Source organism: Xiphophorus maculatus, chromosome 20, assembly GCF_002775205.1.
Source record: "Xiphophorus maculatus strain JP 163 A chromosome 20, X_maculatus-5.0-male, whole genome shotgun sequence".
Classification (NCBI taxonomy): domain Eukaryota; kingdom Metazoa; phylum Chordata; class Actinopteri; order Cyprinodontiformes; family Poeciliidae; genus Xiphophorus; species Xiphophorus maculatus.
Window position 1 is genome coordinate 23826392 of NC_036462.1, and position 22571 is coordinate 23848962.

At 38.6% G+C, this 22571-nt stretch overlaps 1 protein-coding gene across 2 annotated transcripts in view; it reads right to left on the reverse strand.

Annotated features, from left to right (window-relative positions):
* The window catches only part of LOC102216565 (histone deacetylase 7-like), a 50300-nt gene that overhangs the window by 5260 nt on the left and 22469 nt on the right, over window positions 1-22571 (reverse strand). For both annotated transcript variants that reach the window (XM_014468390.2, XM_023324742.1), the window contains exons 5-24: window positions 22354-22468; window positions 21487-21566; window positions 20639-20752; window positions 19575-19672; window positions 19139-19237; window positions 18192-18339; window positions 15653-15897; window positions 15215-15421; window positions 14558-14765; window positions 14302-14435; window positions 14122-14209; window positions 12899-12939; window positions 11980-12087; window positions 11335-11390; window positions 10180-10267; window positions 9480-9599; window positions 6272-6369; window positions 1982-2100; window positions 1582-1715; window positions 1419-1503 (exon numbers count right to left, since the gene is read on the reverse strand). In XM_014468390.2, coding sequence (XP_014323876.1) covers window positions 1419-1503; window positions 1582-1715; window positions 1982-2100; window positions 6272-6369; window positions 9480-9599; window positions 10180-10267; window positions 11335-11390; window positions 11980-12087; window positions 12899-12939; window positions 14122-14209; window positions 14302-14435; window positions 14558-14765; window positions 15215-15421; window positions 15653-15897; window positions 18192-18339; window positions 19139-19237; window positions 19575-19672; window positions 20639-20752; window positions 21487-21566; window positions 22354-22468 — 2385 coding nt within the window. The remainder of the gene's footprint in view (window positions 1-1418; window positions 1504-1581; window positions 1716-1981; window positions 2101-6271; window positions 6370-9479; window positions 9600-10179; window positions 10268-11334; window positions 11391-11979; window positions 12088-12898; window positions 12940-14121; window positions 14210-14301; window positions 14436-14557; window positions 14766-15214; window positions 15422-15652; window positions 15898-18191; window positions 18340-19138; window positions 19238-19574; window positions 19673-20638; window positions 20753-21486; window positions 21567-22353; window positions 22469-22571) is intronic.

The following is a 22571-nucleotide window of genomic DNA, read 5'->3' on the forward strand; positions in this document are numbered from 1 at the left end:
ACCCCAGGCCTGAATTATGGGCTTAACATTCCTGTGGCTATTCAAATATTTTTAATTAATCTAATTTGGTTGGGATAACATTTGTGTGCAATCAGGAGGGGATGTTGCGAAGGTCGTGTGCCAGAGAAGTGTTTGAAGATAATTGGAGCCAGGGTAGCTGTGTGCAGGCGTGCGCATGTGTGTGTGTCTGCTTTGTGGGACGGCTGGAGGGATGGGAGACAGGGATGGAAGGGAGGAGAGGTGGTCAGAGCAGAAGCAAAGAGGTCAAAACGTGTTAAATAGAGTGAAAAGGGGAATTATTACGAATTACTGGGAACAGAAATGCTAAGAAGACAAACTGTTGGGTGAAAACTAGACAGGAAAACAATTAATTGTTAACATAAAACGTTCTGTTGAGGCTTTATTGATCCATATCAACAGTGACTTGAAAGCCTCATTTATATAAAGTATTTATAGGGTTGATATATATAAAAATAATGTAATCAAATAATATAAGCATACACCTCATTCATCACCAAGGAGTATGAACAATGTGGCCCACATAAATCATCTCCTGAAAAATATTTGTTGATGCAAGCCTGTACATTCCCTTCCAGCCGACTGAGGGAAATTTATCTTCAGCTCCTATTTATTGTGACAGTTGTTGTACAAATTATCTGCAAGGCTTGGAGTTTCTTTGTTAGTGTGCCCTAGACTCATTACAACAGAAATTACTCAATCAGTGCTGCAAAATTCTGCAGGGGAACATAAAGTGTCTTACAAAGTATTCATGACTCGTGAACTTTTTCACATTTTGTCGCTTTGGAACCAATATCTTCGCTCCGTCTGGTTGGTACTGTATGTGATACACTAGCTAAATGAAAATGGGACATGGTTTGGACAATTTTTTTGTTTGGGAGCAAAAACCAGAAAATAAATTCAGCCCCTCCAAATTGATATCTGGTAGAAACACTTTCTGCTGCAAAGTCTTGTGGGTATTACCCAACCAGCTATGAACATTCATAGGTTTTAGTTTTGCTGTTTGTGTAGTGTTTTTGTCTTGCTGGAAGGTGAACCTCCCTCTTATAGCCGCTTAAAACCTTTGAATGATGGACTTAAAAATGCTCCATTACAATGTCCAAAGCTTAGGATATTTGTTTATAACATGTTTAACTCTTACTCAGTTTCATACCTGTCCTATCTCATGTCTTTCTAGGTCTTTATAATAATGCTTGTTCACCAATGTTCTCAAAATAAATCTCTGAAGCTTTACAGAACGGATGTATTTAGACTGCTAGGAAGTTCAAATTTGCAAAGCTTTACAAAGGACTCTAACAAAGTACATTTACTCCAAGTACAACTAATAAGTTTGCTTTATTTGAATATTTTTCCCTTGTAAATGTTATTCTTCGTAGTAAAGTTGATGTTGTCTTTCTTACCCTGGATCTGGACGACTCTCTGCAGAGAGCGCACCGCATTCTCACAGGGCTTTTGGTCCAACAGTGACTGGGACAGAGGCTCCACCTGAGACACGCCACAGTTAGTGATCTGAGGACGTGACACACTGCGTTAATCTATGGAATGAGATATGACACGTCTCACCTCCATGCCGAGCAAGGCGCTGACACAGGCTTCAGAGGCATCACAGATGGCTTTGAGGTCATGGCCCCCCTCCAGAGCGAGGATGACCCGGCCTCCTGCCAGCGACATCAGCTGACGAGTCAAGAAGCCAAAAACTAGTAGAGATCAAACCAAACCAAAAACACACAGATTGGTTGAAATGGAAACAAAAATTCAGTAAAAGCTTCACTTTTAAATAAGTGGTTTTTTTCTTTAGCTCTTATTACGTCATTATAATGCCAATATGACAGATTTGTGTCATAAAGGCTTCATAAGGAAAAAAGATGTCTGTCAAAAAAATGTGTGACGCATTACAAATATGGGTATTAAAGTGTTTTGAGAAACTCTGATGAGTGTACACTGTGCGCTGGCTGCTCCTTACGCTTGGCTGTGACGGTGTATCCCCCCAATGAAGGTTGGTGTCCTTCAACAGCATCGAAGCCGGCGGAGACCAAGACCACATCTGGGGAAAACTCGTGGGCAATAGGCATCACTACAGCCCTGAAGACAAGACAGAAAAAATGGAGAGCTGCTATAGCCCAATCCTTCATGTTTGACAGGAAATCTGAGAGCCCATTCACCATTTCAACAGGTGATCAGGAGAACTGTGAGGAGTAAATAAAACATAATGATGTGTAAAAAGGAGTAGTCATAATGTGATTGGATTCATTTCAGAGCAGGACGGGGAAAAAAAAAAAGATTTCTGATGCCAGCACAACAAAATTAAAACAGGGTCGTTGAAGTGATTTCTACTAGAATGTCCATCCAGTGAAGGCCTTATCTGGACCGGTAACTACAAGCATTTACTGGGCTGAACACACTCTTCCATTTTAAAATGATGAAAAGAAAAAATTATCAAAGGCAAAGCGCCAAGTGCTTGATCTCAGGTCTTGATCCATGGCTGGAAGACAGCCAACCCTAAGAGGTGGTGCACCTCCCAGGTGTAAATGTGTGCAACTGTTTGAATGTGAAGCAGAACCCTGATGATAAAAGAAGACATGTTTCTATGTTGTAATTGCAGGAGATAAAAAAACAGCAAGGATCTGATGGTAGACAGGTGTCAAACACCAAACATGTTTTTCTAAGTGAAAAATACTTGCTATTTTTTACATGAGATGTCTGCATATTGTGCACTTTACTGAGCAGAGACCACTTTCCAAGCCTCTCTACTCTCCGTCTTCCTTCCTCTTCTCTCCTGCTGCCAGTTATTTAGCAAGAGCGCATGGCCCATGCCGCGTTTGATTCCCTCTTACTCGCTCTTTTTCTCTCAGCGGCAGTTCAAAGGCATTTGTGCGCGTCTGGTTCCTATTAGGAGCTCGTCCCTCTTCTCACGTCACTGACAGCCAGCCATCTGGGATCCATTGGGCCTAATTACGCCGCCTTTGGATTCCCTAACAATGCACCCCCCACTTCTTCTCTCTTCAGCTGTATTCTCCTTCCCTCCATAAGTTCATTGTTTGTCAGTAACCGGTTGGAAATGAACAGGCGTCAGCAGTGCTACCTGTGATTAGACGCACCTCAGATTTTGGCCATTTTAATAACACGTATAACGTCATGGTTCTTGAACTCGGTGATGAGCCCTCTGTTGATTGTAATGGAGTCCCAACCACCATGATCAACCACAGGATCTCTTCTGCCACTAATACACACCCCAAAACAGACTCACATCATCAACAACAAACTTCTTTTCCATTTGTAAGAGACAGACACATCCTAAAACACCCTGTCATCCAAATTATATATTCATATCGAGCCACAGAACTGGCACAAGTTTAAATAGGCTTAACTGCATTAAGGTGAAATTATGATGCATTCTTTTATTTTTAACTGTACAGTGTGATATACACCCCTGACACCCTCACAGTCAACTTCAATTACTCAAACACAATGCTTCTACTTATTTCTGACATCCAGCAATTGTAATTGTTATCCAGAAAATATGCTTGAACCCAAAATCATATGTGACAAAGGTCCTGCACCAGCAGAATGCGCCTTATTTAGACAACCCTTGTATGATGTAAGCTTCATGGCAAAAGTAGAATACAGTACTATACTGTGGTTAGCTGAGGAAGTTTTACACATGAAAGCACTTGCAATTTCCTAAACTGGGTGAAAAATACTAAAGCCAGACGCCTGCTCAGGAAAGGACCAGTTGTTTCTTAATCGGGATCCAGAACTCCAGTAAACACTGGGCATAGTGTTTCAAGACAGCCTATTGGGTCGATGGGATTTTACCAGTATGGGTTAACTCATTAGCATCTTTCCTGTGATGAGGGGCCCACCCACTGTGTCTGAAGCAAGCACCATGAAGAGCTCACATAGCGTTTTATTCATCTGGTGGCGAGCCAGTGCTGCTGACAGATGCATTCTGTGTTCATTGCAGTGTAGCGCACCACCAAACCACATTCATTCAAGACTTACAGCTTGAATGAAGTGAAAAATTTGGTTGGAGAAAAGGTGTGCTCTGGTAGCTCCGAGCTCTAGATCTTTGCATTTAACTCAGCAAAAAGTACTTTTTCACAATTCTCGCCTTTTTCTTTTAACAACAGTGCAAAACTGGATATTTCCAATCTGTGTACAAGTGATAATGTGATTTAAATAACTTCTGCATTGCCTTTCAGTGATGCTAAATGGTAAAAGTATTAAGATGCACCTTTAGCTACATGCTCAGAATTTAAAATCAGTGTTGCAGTTTTAGGGAGCACCTCCATAAAGAGGGGTTGTTTTGCATTTAAAACTTGTTCAGCTTTATAGATGCATGTTTCCCACTAGAACCTCAACTCGTTAATCCAAACAACAGTAAACCATGCGGAAATAGTGTACATTGTTTTGCAAAAGTACTCAAATGTCATGTGTATTTTCACATTTTTTCATATTGTAACTACACATCTCAATATATTTTGCATGGATTTTACGCACAAAGTTGCACAAAATTGTGAAGTGGAATGGAAAAGGAAACATAGTTTAATTTTTTTATACAGAAAAATATTTTTTAAAAATGAATAGAGCATATATGCTCAGCCTTCTGGAGAAGAGAAACTCTCATTGCCCCTTTTGCAAAAACCTCCCAACTCTGACTGGAGTGGGAGCATTTCTAAACATTGATTTTAACCTTTGCTGAATAATTTTAATTGGATTTAGTTCTGGGCTTTTACAGTTTTTTTTATTTGTGAATTAGCCAGAGCTAAACATAGCTCTAGCTGTATGTTTATGGTTATTGTCCTGTTGGAGGGAGAGCCTCCACCCCAGTTTCCAGTCTTCTGAAGCATATTAAAATGGCTTTGTTTCAGGATTGTCCTGTAATTAGCTCTATCCATCTTCTCATAAACTGTGACCATCTTCTTTCTATTGAAAAGAGGCATCCACTCTATTGTATGCTTCAATTGTAGTCTCATGTGACCAGATCACCTTCTTCCACATGTTTGTTGTATAGGGCTTGCAGGATGGCTGTTTTGATAGGTTTGCAGTTGTGCCACACTTTTTACAATTTTAGATGATAAATTGTACACTGCTCCATGAGGTGAGTGCTCTGTAAAGCTCAATGTTTTGTAACCCAATAGTGCTTTAATCCTTTATAACTTTCTCCTGATGCTTTAGTCTTTATGATACAGCTTGTTCATCAATATTCTCCAACAAACTTTTGAGGTCTTCAGAGAACATTTATATTTAAACACATACAGTATATATGGACTCTTAGGTGAAACTTTAAAGGCAATTGCTCTCATTGGATTTTATTATTTATTCAGAGTAAAGGGACTAAAAAGACATGCACAACATTTTTTGTTTGACTAACTATTTAGCAACTACTCATTCTTTTGGGCTTTAAAATTGTAGAAACAAAAAGTCAGAATTTCAATATTCTGATTCTAAACAGCAGCAGAGGGTCAGTAATGGCATTTGCTTAAGATATTTAGTGTTAAAGACAATGCAATCATACATATACCAGATATTAGAAAAAATATAAAAGTAAAAACTTCTATCCATACTCCTGCTCTAACAAAGCCTCATTTTCTGTAATAGCAACGTTCAGTAGTCAAACAGGAATTGCTTTCCAACTTAAATGTGAATAAAAAGTTCAATGAAGAAAAAAGCTCAAAATGTGAGAAGGAAATAGCAAAGAAATGTGTACTTACAGCACCCATTCAACTTTTTAATTTGGACTAAATCACAATATATTTAATATCTTAATCAATGCATTCCTGTCTGAGTCATCCTTATTCAAACAACACTAGGTCTGATTTAACTCTATAAAGCTCAATTAGATAAGATGGATGTGGTAAAAACATAGCTGTAAATTTCAGTGGCATTAGAAGTCACCATGAGTTGATCAATGTCTATAAAAGAATAACAGATGAACAACTTCTTTACACAAATTAACAAAAGCCTCAATGGTGATTTAAAACAGATTGAGATTGATATAATATATGTCATAATAAGCTAACAAATATTTTAAAAATCCCAGAATGATTATCCTGAACTACCTCCTGGTTTTAAAAGAATATTTTGCATTTGTATGGGTTTATTGATAATTACCCATACTGAACTGAGAGAAAGTTATGAGGTGTACACCATAGAATAGACATTTATTCCGAAACAGTATTACCTATATGTAAATGGACCTGAAATGAGACAAAATACTCTATAGCTAACAGAGAAAACTTTGTTTATTTACCTGAATGCAGCCAAGTACTCTGCATCACCCATTGGAGGCTCCAGACCACCAGTCCATCCCACATTGACATTGAAGCCTTTACCCGCTCCTACACCCACCTGGATTAAAGCAGACCAGGAAAAACAGTGGGACTGTGAGAAAGAAACAATCACTGAGAATGTCAAAAAAAAAAAGTAAATAACTCTGAGGGTAAGTTGAGAAACTCCACGACAATGAGATTTGTATCAAATGCTCGCAAAGTTAGCATTGCTGTTGCAAAACTTTGTGTTGCAGCAACAGAGGGAACGTCGCTGCATCTCTTAAGGCAACATCAGGGAGTGATTATGATTCCTAAATGAAATACGGATGGCTGTTAATTCAACACCCCTGTCCCTCCATTTTGATTTCTATACAGTTTGTCAACTGGCCTTTGTAAATCACTGAGCCAGAGCAGAGCTACAGCCGTTTATAATTCCCAAGCTTTAATGTACAACTTAAATGGGCTAAATGCTGACTGGTATACAAAAACCCCCCCAGTGTGTTAAGAATATACTACATACTATAAACTATGATCATATAGGTAAAGTATAATGACTATCTATTATGAGTTATGTGTGTGAGAGTTAACTCAAAATATTGAATTCCATTCTCCATAGCTCCTTCTTCATGTTTTGAATGAGACGGATGCCAGCCAGAGTTGATGAAGCTTCCCTCAGATTGACCTCGTTTACTCGGGGCAGAAAGTGAACAGAGGCCTGGTTCTTGGAAAGAAGTTGTGGATTCCTGTCTCTCGCTTTATAGTCCTGCAAGAAGCCATTTAGCTGTTCCCCAAACCCTTCACCATCAGTCAATGTGTCAGTTTGGGGAGAAATGTTGTAGGTTGATTGACAGCCACTTGGCAACAATGTATGGTAATTTCCTTTGTGTGTGTGAGAGAGAAAGAGAGAGAGAGTGAGTGAGTGTATGGGTGTGAGAGGATGCTTGAAAGAGAAAGAATGCTGATGAGCATCACAGAGAGTCTGTCTCCATTCTTCTCAGTGGACGGGATGTTCGCAGGGCAAACGAAAAACACATGAGGCCTCCTGTCTTCTGCCAACTGTTAATGTACCAGCATGCATGCGCCTGTGCATGCCGTCGGATACACAAGCACATGCACATTAACCAAACATACCATTTCTGCTATAGCTCCGAGTGCATTGCGCTGTTCTTTGTTTTCTGTCTCGCTTTCATGTTTCAGGACTTACTGGACTGAATTAGACTGTCACTGGTATTTGTGAGCTACTCCGTGCTCTGTGTTATGATGATGACATCACACCCTTTACCCCATGGAGAGATATATACCTACACAGGGGCCAGAGAGACTCCAGAGGTTTACCACACTGCTCCTCAGAGGTTGCGAGTCCACTTCAGGCAAAGCCACATCCAAACCCAAAGAAGTGTTCTTACTTTATGTGTGCTCCTTGTGAGATTTTATGGGAGAATACTGAGTATTATCGTGGGGGAGGATGGCAGCGTGAGAAGAGGGAATGCGGGGAATTGAATGAGTGGCACATGTCAGCATGGGTTGGGGTCAATTCAACTGACCGGGGTAGTCATTACACTTGGTTTGGGTAAGACCACAGGAAGGAAACATAGGCATCTCAATTTCTTGGGATTCAGACAGGCATACAACTCAACTTCATACATCCTGCTGAGAGGGCCTGACCTCCAAGACCTCAAAGTTTCTTAGACAGCAGTACGAACGTAAATATATACACAGTGGTTACTAAAGCATACAGTAAAACATCTCCATGGTGTTTTCACTGGATAAACATGTTTTAAAAGTGTCCCAAATAAATTGCCACACACACACAAAGATGATGCAAGACTTGCAGTAGGTGAGTGAAGACCTTGATATTTTAAACTTGCTTTATAAAGCATTTATACTGAGGGATTATGAGAGAAAAACATAATTGAACAATAACAATCTGAAGTTACAAAGACTTGCTCAAGGATAAAATGCTGGCTTTAGATATAAACAAATTTAGTCCAAAACTGATAAATCATTTATCTGTCAAAGCTTGAAATGTTTTGTCAGGGGCCAACTAATTAAAGGCATCCATTATCTCATAAGTTAATTTTTAACTTTGGTTTTGTGTTATGTAGAATATTCCTCGATATAGTACACAATTTTATTTGTCTTCACAGGCACACTCTGAGCTCCTGTGGTCCTCACTGGTTCACTGACCTCAAACAGATACTAGATAAACTTCTGTGTAAAAGCATTCATACCCCTTAAATCTTTCCACATTTTGTTCCATCACAATTATAAACCAGGTAATTTTATATTGGGATTTTATGCAGTAGATCATCATAACATAGCAAATAAATATGAAGAGGAAGGACAGTTTCTACAAAAAAAATATGAAAAACAAGTGTGAATTTGTTCAGCAATTTTGCTCTGTTATTTGCCCAAAAATCCAGTGTTTTTAGTAGGCGCCTCTGTGATAAATAGAGTACACCTGTGTTTAATTTAATCTCAGTATTAATACAGCTGTGCCATGAAGATCATTCTGGAATACATCTGTGAAGAAACAGAGCCATGAAAACTCTTCATAAATAAGCTTTGTTTGGTCCGGGTCTGCTGTTTGCAAACTCATGCTATTTATATGTGTTTCTTTAACAGCAGAGACAGTGAAGCTGGTCAGACATGAATGTGAGGATAAATTAAGCTAAAGACAAAAAAAGAAAAACATGAAAGGAAATCTGCTAAAAATAAGTTTAGAGACAGTCCTTACCTAATGTAACTGAGTGAATTGTTTTTATAATAAAAAAATCTGGCTCTAGATGTGTAAAACTGACAGACAAACCCCAGTGACGTTGCAGTGAAAGGTGATTGTACAAAGAGTTGGTTAAAGAGTGCTGGTGCTGGTGCTAAAGGGTGCTGGCAGGCTGAATACAAATGTATGTCACACTTTTTACTTTTATCACATTTTGAAAAGCGCTTCTCCTTTTCCTTCACAGTTATGCTTCATTTTGTTTGCGTCCACTAGATACATTTTTTATAAAATAGATAAAAGGGTTTTGTGGCAGCATTACAAAATAGGAACAAGTTCAAAAGGTATTATTGCTTTTGATAATATCTGCTGAATCAAGGTCATAAAAAAATCTACAAAATAAAGAGTTTTATTTTTGTGTGGTTCTATTAGTACAATGTAAATAAAACCATACATAGATACTGTTTAACTACCTCATTTGGATGTCCACTACCAGGAAAGAAGTTCCCATCATCATAGCGATGCAGAGAGATATACAGAACACTCGGGTCATCATAGAAGGCCTCTTGGGTGCCATTGCCATGGTGCACATCCTGGAAAAGATTTGAGTACATAAGAGTATATATATATATAAGTATATATATATATATATATATATAAATATATAGATATGTAGGTATTGTTAAAACTAATTTGCATGGTAAGGGTAACAAAAAAATCTCACATTAACTGATAAGAAGTGAACACAGTTTGTAAGACTTGCATAACTTTTCACATCAATGGCAAAAGTATTTATCCTTTTTGTTTGATATATTATAATAATAACTGTTGTTTCATAAAATATTACACTATATAGTGCGTCCTTTGTAAAGATATTGTGCAGACTCAAATACGCACGTGTTCAGCAGAGACAACGGCTGGCTCTGGATCGGTATATGTATGCCTCGGTGAACTTTTATGCGCCTGTGTGTGATTTTGAATTTACTCTAAGCACATGTGACAGTTCGACTCACACGTGGATAACAGAAATAACTGTCTAAATGATCTAAATTGTGATTAGGATTGCTACTGTAAGTCTGGGTCCTTGCTTTTTGCACCTAGACATTTCATTCTTTATGTTTGTAATGTTTCCATGAAGAGAAGGGTGATCCTGATGGATGTTTTAGTCCTTACCCAATCTACTATGAGGATCTTGCTGACACTGAGTTTGTGTTGGAGCTGCTTGGCTGCGATGGCCACAGAGTTGAAGTAACAGAAGCCCCTGTGGACAAACAAACAGGAAGAGTGGCAGCCACATGTGTTTATCACTGCGCATCTTTTGCAAATTAATTTCACAAAATCCACATATGGCCCGTAGGAACCTGTAAGGCAGTTATTTGGCTTTGTGTGGTGCCTTCTCAGGCCATGACAGTCCCAGTGCTGACTCCTGCCACGTTAACATCTATTGCAAGTTATTTAGGAATATTATTGTGTTTTAGGTTCTCCAGTGTTTGCCTTTTCTCAGGGAACAAACAAAAATGGCTTCCGTTAATAGAATGTTATGCTGACTCTAACATGTTTCACTCCTGAACAATGCAGAAGCCATGCATTTCATGACAAACTGAAGACAACGCTTATCATAAAATTTAAGGCACATTTGAAATGGTAATTCTGCCAGAAAGCTGGCGGGGCGCGAGGGATGATTTCTGAGAAATGAACTCACAGAACTCACTAACACTGGCTGTCTACAACAGAAGTATGCAAAGAAAATGTTGATGCATGAAAAACAATGGAGGAATGTTGGAAAAGGCAGTGTCAGCATTGGGGTGTAAAGTGTGATTGCCTGCATGCAGGCGGGGGTGTGTGTGTGTGTGTGTGTGAACAATGTACACAATAAGCTGTCCAAACTTAGCTCATCAAGAAAAATCATTATCACGCCATAAATAACTAGTGACAAGCACTGCTGAGCTCACACACACAGCCCCAGCTGAATGTGGTTATTTGGCTAATGCCTGCTATCAAAGGGTGACACAAATCAATGCACACAGATATGCACATCCACACGTATCCACACACAGCACCATGTGCAGGGTGCGTGGATACACAGCTCCTGCACGTCTCTTTTGAGGTGCTTTGCTTTGTGTCTTGAAAACTGTAAAGAAACAGTAGAGGAGGTAATTGCCTCTGGCATTGAGCAGGTAGTGCACACCACTCATACATTAACATAGACACACTACGGCACCCTCTCTCTCTTTTTCAAGTATAGTGGAGCTAATTTATCAAAAAAACAACAACTTTGCAACCCCCTTAGCTCCATTTGTGTGTTTGTGTGCGTGCTTCTGTACTTACAGAGGAGAAGAACGAGTTGCGTGGTGTCCGGGAGGTCTCACCACTGCAAATCCATTCTGTAAGAAAACAGAAAACAGTCTTAACACCTCACTGTTTTAACAACTTATTCTTAAACATAAAGGTGTTAAAACATTAACATGAAATTGTTTGAGATATAAATAAAGAAGAGCTGCAAACACCTTCATTTACTGCGAAACAGCTGTCCATTACACTGCACAGTAAATATTGTCTATAACATACTTAATTCAAGTTGTATAAACAAGAACTCTTAGTTTGCTTTTGTGTTAATATAATCAAATTGAGCTACTCCAGTTGAGGTCAGTTTGAATTATGAAAATCCTCCTTTTGCTAACTGGAATTAAAAACATCCTTTTTAATTCCAGCTACATGCATTCCCCAAGTAGTTGATAGATTTGACACCTAAGCAGTAGCTTTTCATTAAAGTTGACTTGAATTTTGGCAAAATGTAATCAGTTGTTTGTATTGAATTTGGAGTTATGGCTTCTTCATCACTGAGTGACCTGTCAGTCTCTGTCAGTACATAACTAGCTTCACTGCTACGTATGCGCTATGTATGAAAAACATAGCCCAAAACAATCAAACAAACAAACATCCATCCATCCATCTCACGGTGATCCATCTCACCTTCAGCTGTCTCTGTGCCACCTTAAGGGCCAGGTCTATGACACATCCTGCTGCTACTTGGGAAGCAGCTGCTGTATGTTGCTCATTCCAAACTGTATCAATGTCCACCTGTTTATAAAACAATGGAAAACACATCACAATTAGATTTTATTCATAAAAATGTTAGTGTTCCTGTAATATTATTACAGGATTAGCTGATCAGAGCACAAAGACAGTAGGAAAGGTCAAATGGTTTTTCATTACAATGGCAAAATCTATTTACTTTTGAAAACATCTCAGACAAAATATTTAATTGTTTAATGACAAAAGTGTGTATGTGTGTATGTGACCCGAATCTTCAAAAAGTTATCTCTGCTGGCGGTCTGCTGTGCTGTTAGGGTAACGCTGAAATTACAGGAATTTCTTTTTTCACAAGGTTTACCATCTTGTTTCAATCACCCTCTTCACTCTAGCAGCTAAAGGCCGGAAATCCAGCACATCGGTGCTCTTATCAGCTGCCACCCATCCCCCTTCAGAGTTTTCTTTCTTAACTATAAACATAATATTTTATTTATCCTACATCCCTTCTTAAGGTTCCTTAGGAAAATATAGATATATTTTCAGCACTTTACTTGTATGTTTTCCCTTGTTGTTTCTTCCCCCTCTGACTATTGTACAGACTTAGATTTTTTTGAGGTTTCAAAGTTATCTTAGCCAAAAACAATAGCATGAGCAATTGGTAGTATCATTATCTAAATTGTGTAATAAGGCATAATAAGCCATGTAATGTTTGCTGTTCAGTAACGCAATTAGATGAGTGGAAATATTCCCACATGACTAGAGTTTTAAAACAGATCTGTATTGTGTGTGATTGTGTGATTGTGTGTTGATGTGCGTGCGTTGGGGTGTGTGTGCGTGTGTCCGCCTGCGCAGGACTCACCCCCACACCTCCACATGGTAGGTCCACAAAAATACGTGATCCTGCATGGAAATATTTGTAGTATTTAAGCATTATAAATATATCACATTTACATATGTACAGAATGCGCACAAACAAGCCATCTCACATTTTGCTACATTACAACTACAAACTTTAATTACTTCATTGAGATTTTATTTAACAAAGGAAAGGTTTGTTTGAGAACAGTAGTGAACAAACAGGATCACAAAAACCAAGGAACAAAGCAGACAGGTCAGGTATAAAATTATGGAGAAGTTTAAAGGTGATTTGGTTTATAAAACAATATCCCAAGCTTTGAACATCTGACAGAGCACTCTTCAATTCATCATCAGGGGAAACTTTGCCCAACTGCAAACCTAATAAAGGAACAGCCACCCACTTAAGTTGACCAGTCAGACAAGCAAAACATTAAACAGAGAAGAAGCCAAGAGGCTCGTGTTAACTCCTGAGGATTAGCATAGATCCGCATAGATCTGTTGATTCTCCCACCTGAGAATCAATGGATTCAGGCTCAACAAGTCTGGTCTTTATGAAAAAGTGGCAAGTAGAAAGCCACTGGTGAAAGAAAGACATAACAAGTTCAGTTTAAAGTTTTCCATAAGCAATGTAGGGAACACAGTGAACATGTTTGAAGGTGTTGTAGTTAGACAGAACCAAAACTAAACTTTTCGGCCTACACGTGACACGCTATGTGCGGCAGGAAGCTACTACTGCACATTACCCTCAAGTTTAGGGTAATGTGCAGTAGTAGCTTCCTGCCTAAACACACCACCTCCACTGTGAACCATGAAACATGGTGGTGGAAGCCTCATACTTTAGCAAGGACATGGAAGTCGGTCAGAGTTGATGAGGGGAAAAATGGAGCTATGAACAGGGAAAACCTCAAAGAAAACTTGAGACTGGGATGGAAATTCATCTTCCGGGACAACAGCACTAATTATAGAGCCGGATTTACAAAAGAATGGCTTAGATCCAGCATAAGATGAAATTGCAATGATTGTTAAACTCAAATCTAACCTTTATTTCATATAGTTAAGCTTGGCAACATATAAACAATAAAATTCCCACATTGAAATTTGTGGTTGCAATGGAAAAAAATATGAAAAAACATTTTAAAAAGTATGAATACTTTTGCATACTATAGTGAAGCAGTGGCATAGCAATATTATGAACGTAATTTTCAGTATTATTATTGATCTTACCCGTGCGCTTCTGATTGTCCATTAACACGTGGTTTTCTGAATGGACGGAAAGCAGCTCTGCACGGGTGGCTTTTCTACTGAGGATGCACTTTAACACAGATATAAAGCTTTTTGTGAACCTCTAGCATGTTTGACAGCTAATTCTTTCTCTCACAGTATATCAGTGTGCAAAGTCCCTACCTCACATTGACTCTTAAGCCCTCTCTCTTGCAGTCTAGACCAGATGCTCTGGATTCTCCCAGCATGCTCAGCATGGCGGCTGTTGTCTCCACAGATACACTGGTGCTTCTGCATCTGAGTATCGTAAACCAAACCTGCACACACACACATGAAGACGTGACTTATAACCCAATAATTTGCTCTTAGGTCACGTTACCATGCTTCAAAATATACAGCAAATAAAATCCTTCGCTACTTAAATCAGTGTTTGACTCACCTGTTGTAAATCGTAGCTTGGCATCTTTGGCAGGGCTGGATAGTGACATAGAGGGTATTATGGTGGGTACATGTGAAGAAGGCGCCAGGGAGGTGGAAGGTGGTAGAGAGCGGCTCCGAATCACAGGCGGATGAGACTGATGAGGCCAGATTAAGGTAGGAACTCCCAGCGCATCTGGCTGTAAAGTTGATCTGAGGATTACCTGCCTCTGTGTTTTGCACAAATGAGTTTAAAGGGAATACAAGGAAGTAATTAACATTTATTATAAGTCAGAAGGAGGTAAAAGTACTTTGAGTAAAGTATGGTCCTCCAATGCCTCCAGCTGGTAAAATTACACATAATGTGGACAATTTAATTCTACGTGTGTTGAACAAGAACTTGATAAGCAAAAATACCTTGCTGCTGGAATATATAAAGCAACAGTGCCCCCTAATGGTAAGGCAAGTTCATTCAGGTAAAAATTAAAAAGGCACATTGATTTTATAGTGTTGGAGATCAGTCAGTGGTTTCTATATATAATAAATTTCTCAAGTGAAAAATTTAGAATAACATAGAATTCTAAGTAACTTTCCACCATCTTTAGAAGCTTAAACCAAAGAAAAGTTGATGAGATGTTTTTCTGTACTTTTTTGTTTGCATATGATTTGACGTTAGTACCTGACTGAGAGAGTGTGATGTCTCAATCAAGCTCTCCCGAGAGGAAGTGATGGACTCTGTGTCATAAACTGAATCGGTGCTGGCATTACTTTCTCTCCGGCGGTGGCCGTCTTCAGACAGGGAACCCAGTTCTGAGCCGCACAAAGACCCTGTTCCAGAACCTGATGCTGATCCGCTCTCATCCACGTCCATGTCTTCAGACGGGATCTGTGTCAGATGACATTCTCAATAAAATTGCAAAGGCTTATCACTCTAGAATTCTTTTAAATTTTCTGTTGTTGCATTTCTGAACAGAATAATCATAATTGATGAATTTCAATCCCTTTTTGCTTAGTCAAATGTTTCTGACAAAATGAATCCTCTTTTTCAGTCACTCAGTTAATAGTGAGTCATAGTTTTCTTTTTGGCATGCTAATGTTTACACCTGCCTCTTCTCACCTTGCTCAGCTGTGTGCTCAGCTTAAACCTTTCCAATCCAGCTTTGTGGTACAGCTGGGATAGCTGTTGGTGGGCGTGTGGATGATGGCCGGCATGCAGGGGCAGGACTGAGTGGCTGTAAGGCAGAGGCTCTGAATGCGCTCGCTCCACAGGTCGATGTGAACCCAAGGCAACTAAGCCTTCTCTTCTGGACGAGGAGGATATGTGAGGATGCTGTTGCTGAGGAATGGTACTCAAACTATGAACTGAAAACAAGAAATGAAAAAAAGAGTGACAACAAGGAATAAGGTGAAGGACAGGTCGCAGGAAGGAATTGAAAAAGGCAACAAGCGAGAATAAGAGGGATAGTAAGAATGAATACTTGTCAGAAAAAAAAGAAGAAAACTGAAACATGTTGACAGACTGCAGGGAAACTAACAAAACTTCACAGTTTGGTTCGGGTTGAATGACACATTTTTTTTGTAGTAAGTGACACTGCATCACTGTACTAAAGGGCCACTGCCAGGAATCTTGGGCCCCTGACAAAAAATTTAATTGGGCCCCCCCACGCAGCTGCTGTTACAATCTCTTGAGTCTATCTGACCTATCAAAAGCGTCACAATTTTAAAGGCTTGCAACTGCCTTGCTTTTTTTGGTCCAATACTGATACCAGCACAATATTTCTTGTGAATTTTGCATCCAACAGTCTGCATACAGTATGCAAGTAGGCTGCTTAAATTTTTTCTATTAGTTTTAGCTTACTGAAATGTCTTACTGAAATGTCTCTCCCTATGACCAACAGTCATAGGCAATGTGCAAAATATACATGAAGCAATCCAGACTTCTCAAAAACGTGAAGGCTATGTAGTGCAACTACATAGCCTTCACGTGTAGGCTATGTAGTTGCACTTTAAACAAGCTGCAGTATATAACTTTAATAAAAAATATGTTTTCTCCATATTTGTTAAAGATGTCACCATTTCGTGAGTTTGCTATGAGACAAATAATCTGTGAAAACAATCAATCTCCCCCACCTTCTCCCTGAGTTGCTATTACTGGCTAAAGTAATGCAACAGCCAAAACAACCAATCAGAACCAGGAGGAGGGTCTTAGTGCTGTCAATCAACTTCATTCACTCACTGCTAAATGTGCTAATGGTGGAGAAACAACATATCATTACAAGAAAATTGTTTATCTGCCATCACTGGTAGCCATGCTAACTAGACTGAGCAGCCACATGAGATTGTGATTGACAGCACTAAAACTCTCCTGCCACTGACTGGTTGTTTCTAGCACTTTGAGAAAGCAGAGGAAATAGATTTTTCACAGATCATCGCTCATACCATACTGTCACAACATAATGACAGTTTTAACAAATGTGTGAAATTTTTTTTTATATACCGGTATATAAAAGTTACATACTGCAGCTTTAATTTCACTTAGAAGAGGACAGGTCTGGAGAGACGTGGGTTAGAGCTGCTGCTGACTGACTCACCTGTTGTTAAGTGGTAAAAGGTACAAGGGACAAGTTAAATATATTAATGTCTTGGTAATTTTTTTCTTTAATTCATAAGATGCTAGTGAAATGGAGGCAAACAGTAGTCTGTAGCTAAGCTAACTATGCTAAATGGTTAATAGTCTCACACAGTCTACCCACCTCTCAGAGAAAACCTGGGTTGCAAATTGACAATCTTGCCTTTTTCTTTCTCTCTCTCTCTATATATATATATTTTTTTGAAAACCTGATTTTATTATTTTTCTTAGCAGCATAGCAACTGCCACAGTCGTTCTTGTTTTCTACTGACTGCTCTTGAAAAACAGTCACCATCAAGCGCTCCAAGCAGGAACGAACCATTTCATGCAGATCAAGGGGGGTTAAGTGCAAATATGGATGTGTGTTTTTTGGTCTGGGAGTGGAAACATACATTTTTCACTGCTAAAAACAATCTTCAAAAATACAATATGATTAATTTTGTAATTGACAGGGCCCCAATTATTATTATTTTTTTTTAATTTCTATGAACAAAAATTAAATAAATAAATTGTGGCGGGCCCCCTGTTGGTCAGGGGCCCTTAGAATTGTCATAACTTTTAACCTCTACATGGCGCCCCTGCTGTACTCTGCCCAATAGAGGGTGCTGTTGTATCAAGACATGCAGGCTCACACGTGATATACTGTACGTTTTAATACAGTCTCTAATTTAAAATAAAAGCTATTTTTTTTAACTGTAGATCATTTTATGTTTTTGCAAATAAGCAGGACATTTATTACTAAAAGTCATATTGTCAACTTACAATAAAAGCTGTAAACACAAATTAGATAAATATATATTGGAATTTTTGTTTTCACTAATTCATAAAAACCTCAGATGAAATCCACCTCCTCCGGAAATAAAACTACAACTTGTAGAAACCAAACATGTAAGATGAGGTCAAAGTATCAACTATGAGCACTAACAGCATAGTCAAATGTGCATATGTGGCTCTGACAGTTATCAGAGCCACATATGACGTATGTGCCATATGTGCAGATATATGCTTCGCAGACAATGCCACTCACGAGGAACAAGCTGCTGGCGCATCAGCCCCATGTGTGGTTCAAATATGAACACTGGCTGCAAGCGTTGAGATATAGATGGGACCTCCAGAGGGAGGTAGAGAGACTGCAAAGTCGATGCTGCCACTGGCTTTGTTACACGCAAGTCAGCCTGCAGAGAAAAAGAATGACAAATTTAGAGATGCTACAGAAGTAGAAACACATTCATTATGGGTGTGGCTTAAAAATGAACAAACTGGGTGATTTGAGGAAAAGCTACGGATTTAATTGCCTTGTTGATTACTCAATGTATACATTTATACTGTCACGAAAAAGGTCAGAACAGAAGTGGAAGCCCTGTGGTGTACATATACTAACCTTAGAGAAACTGATAAAAGGAACCTTATAAAAATATTTTTTTTATCTATACAACATTACAGCAACAAACACACAAAAGCATGAATTTTTATGTTTGTTAATTTTACATGACAGAAATTACCTGACTTTTAACTTTTATTTTTTACAAAAGAATTTCACATCTAAAGATTTAAACCCATTCTACCGATTATCCCTTGCAAAAATAATTAAAGCTATATTTAACAGCTGGTGGATACTAGCCCCCTTTCGTCCACTGGAGCTTCATCCACATGTTTTATATTGACTCATTTTGAAGTCTGAATCAAATACTACTCAGCAATTAGGTAATTTTGGAAAGGAATTTGTTGTGCTTTGTTTAATTCAGAGGCATCAAAGTAAAAGATTTTTCTTTAAAAACAACAAAACACCACTTACACTTTTTTAAACGTGCAATAGTGGTGTTGTGGCTATTGCACATCACAAAGTAATTTTGTTTGGTTGTGCACTGTAACTTTTACACTGACGTACAACTCAAGAATTTATTGGTGGTTCCATCATGAGAGAAACACACAAAAACTACAAAATTCTAAATTCAATTCAAATTTCTTGCTCACCTGAGCAGGAAGTCCAGCAGTGATGTTGTGCTTTGCAGTGTGGTTGGCAGGCAGAGCAAAGTGGGCTACATTACCATTGTTCATCAGCACCCTCTTTGACTGGAAAAGCACAGGTCTAAATTATTGCGGCACATTCCACAACATGCACAATTTCTCAAAACTCATCACATTCAAACTGTTGTGAAACAAACATTCTTAGCATCACTGAAAAAAACAAGACTACACTATGACGAAATAGTCCTTAAACTGTACTCATATTTCATTTAGACTTTTCCTCACTGATTGAGAATGTATTTGTGTTGAAAGCTCAGACAGTTGAAATTTACTAGCGTTCCATTAAAGACGCAAGCACGAAATGCATATGGAAACCCTTAACTACGTCACACTTGTAAGCAAAAGACGTGACTGTGACTGACATGCTGAGAAAGGGTCTCACCTCAGGAGCCCGTGGGAGGGACCCATTGTCTGACATGAGGGTGTCGTTTGGTGAGCTGCAGCCTGATGCTGAAGTGGTGCTTCTGCTTGGGGAAGAGTCTGCATGACAAGATGAAGGGGAAAAACCAAACATATTATAATTACTATAACACTGTGTTTTCCACTTTAAAACATAAACATGTAATGAAACAAAATACAAATTAAAGCAGGTATTTTTCTCCTAAAAAATACAAGTTTCTTTTGCGAAATATTCATTTCTACAGTGGAGGAACAGAACTCTATACCAATGAAATACTAAAAAGCCAACATTTAATTTCCTCTGTACTAAACAGTGAGCATAAGTTTCTTTTCCAATTCCTGATCTTGATACTCAAGCCAAATGTCAGGTTGCTAAGATAAAAATGTGTCCTCATCCAGCCTAGTGGACAAAGCTATAAAGAAACGTCACTTGTGTCAAATTTATACCACAGGGTAAGAGGAAGTCATAGATTAATAATTAGAAACTGTAAAATCTCTGTTTAATTTAAAATATTAGTAAAGACAAAATTGAAATATGCTTCAGTTACATTTTTGTAAACTACAGTTTAAGTAATAACAACTGACTACTGAATTTGATGGGTTTCCTTAGATAGAACACTTTTTTAACCAATTTGACTAAACTTGACTGTATTGTTTGAAAACTAGGATCAGTTGGAATGTATGTCTGCATTCCTTGTTGTGTGATGTGTGTGATTTTATACTTCAATCATGTTCAAAATAAATAAATAAAAATAAATGTATGATTGAACTGAATTGAATTGAACTGTGCCACCCTATGATTTTGTAAAAAAAAAAATCCTAATACTGGAATTTTCTTTTCCACTTAAAAATGTAATTTAAATAAGGTTTGGATTTTTGAAAGAAAAAAATGTGTGATATTTTGCTGATGTAATACATTTCAAGAATGTTTACATGTCTTTGGCAAGGGTGCTAAGTGTCTGCCTCTGCAGATGAACATAAAGACACATTAACCTTAAAACGATGCCATATAAAAGCAAACAGAAGACTAAGCATGAATGTTCATACCCATATTTTCTGTCCTATGTTTGACATCAGGAGGGGCACTGATCTTTCGTTGCAGCGGGTTAGGCCTTGTGGAGATGAGTTTCTTCAACTTCCACTTCAGTGTGGGCTCAGATACTGCTCAAATACATACGCACATGTAAAATAATAGTGACAGAATCGAGTTAAAGTGAACTGTGCAAATACTTCAGTGCTAATGAATACTTAAAATCATTCACGTTTACATTGGGCATTCTCCAATAAACCTAAACAAAGTAATCAATCACTGCCAGGCTTAGTTCAGATAAAAGCTGCTTTGTTGTCGCCGTGCCAACTAAAGCACTCTTGTGCGCGTGCGTGTGTCTGTGTCAAAGGTTTTAGAGCAAAGTAAATAAATAATGGTTGGTGTACTCGCAGAAATGTACCAAAAAAAGGGAACCACTCCCACTCCGATTCATACAGTGAGGAAGAAGTATTCAGGATTCTCACGCAGTTCATTTTACACATACCTTAGTTAAGGTTATATAACTTCTCTTTGCCTCATTGTTGCCTCACTGATTTTATGGCTGTCCTGCAGCTCTGACCCTGATCTGATGCTTAGAGCTTAATTTATTCTAACCCAATGACCACACCAAGATGTGTTGATTCTCTTAGATTTTCTATCTTTCTTATGCCCAAAACATGTTAAAAAACTTTTAGAGAGAAGTTTACAGAATCATGTTAAGCTACGGAGTACAGTAATTTTTACTGACTCAGATTTCACCGTAATCGTCACATCAGAAAATAACTGAAATGGAAAATCACTAGCATCTTAAAAAAAAATTTGACTTGAGGGTGGCAACCCTGGTCACAAACACAAACAGGAGTCTCACCTGTTCTTCGCAGGGCGAGGTCCTTTCGCTGGTCACAGGGTGTAGGTTGAGGCTTGAGGGACATGTCAGGCATGGGTGGCCTAGGTAACCAAAACAACATCAGACGCACTGGCTTAGTCACGGGAAAATATGGGGAGAGTTGTGAACATAAGTTCTTAAGTCTTGTCACTCATTCTTAGCCAAGTTTAGGTCTGGGTAATTCCAACAAATGAATAGGCTTTGATTTTTAGTGCAGTTGTATGTTTAGTGTCACTGTCCAGCAGAAAGTCTTACAGTCTCAAGTCTTTTGCATACCTCCAAGAGTTTCAGAGTTTCCCTCCATGTTTCTAGCCCCGTAAAGCTCCCATCAACTCTGATCAACTTTACTGTCCCCATTTAATAAAACATCCCCACACCACTATGCTGCCACCACCATAAGTCCCCATAAAGGTTTCGTTTAGGATCATTCGTTTTTGTCGTGCATAGTGTTTTGCAAGGAGGCCAGAATATTCTGTTTCAGTCTCACCTGACCAGAATATTTACTTCCAAATATTTGAGGTTCAGGGTTTCTTTCCATGATGTTTTACTTTTGCCACTCTCCCATAAAGGTCAGATTTGTGGAAGTCATTATATTTTTGCCTAACAGTTCTCAATGAGATGTTGAAAGCAAGGAATATTGTCTTATTACCTTTTCACAACACCCCCAACCCACCTGGTGGCAGCTGTACTCAGCGGCTCTATTTACCAATAAGGTGACTTCTGAAAGCAACTTTCTACATTTAAGTTTGTGGTTGTATCAAGTCCATCTTGACAAAAAACATTTTAACATTCTTGTAAAATAGAACTTTAAATAACAATGATTTATACAGACATCAATGCCAGTCTCACCTGTATCCCGGAGAGGTACTGCAGTGGCTGCCAGGAACCCTATCATGAGGAGGCTGGTTCTTCATAATTATATGATCACGCAGAATTTGCTTTACATGTTTGCTAGCTACAGCACCTGCCACACATTAAAATAGGACAATAAAGTGCACATAGTAGTTATTTTTATTGTAACGTAATAAATAGATATTCCTTTCATGCAAATTTAAGTACAAGCTAAT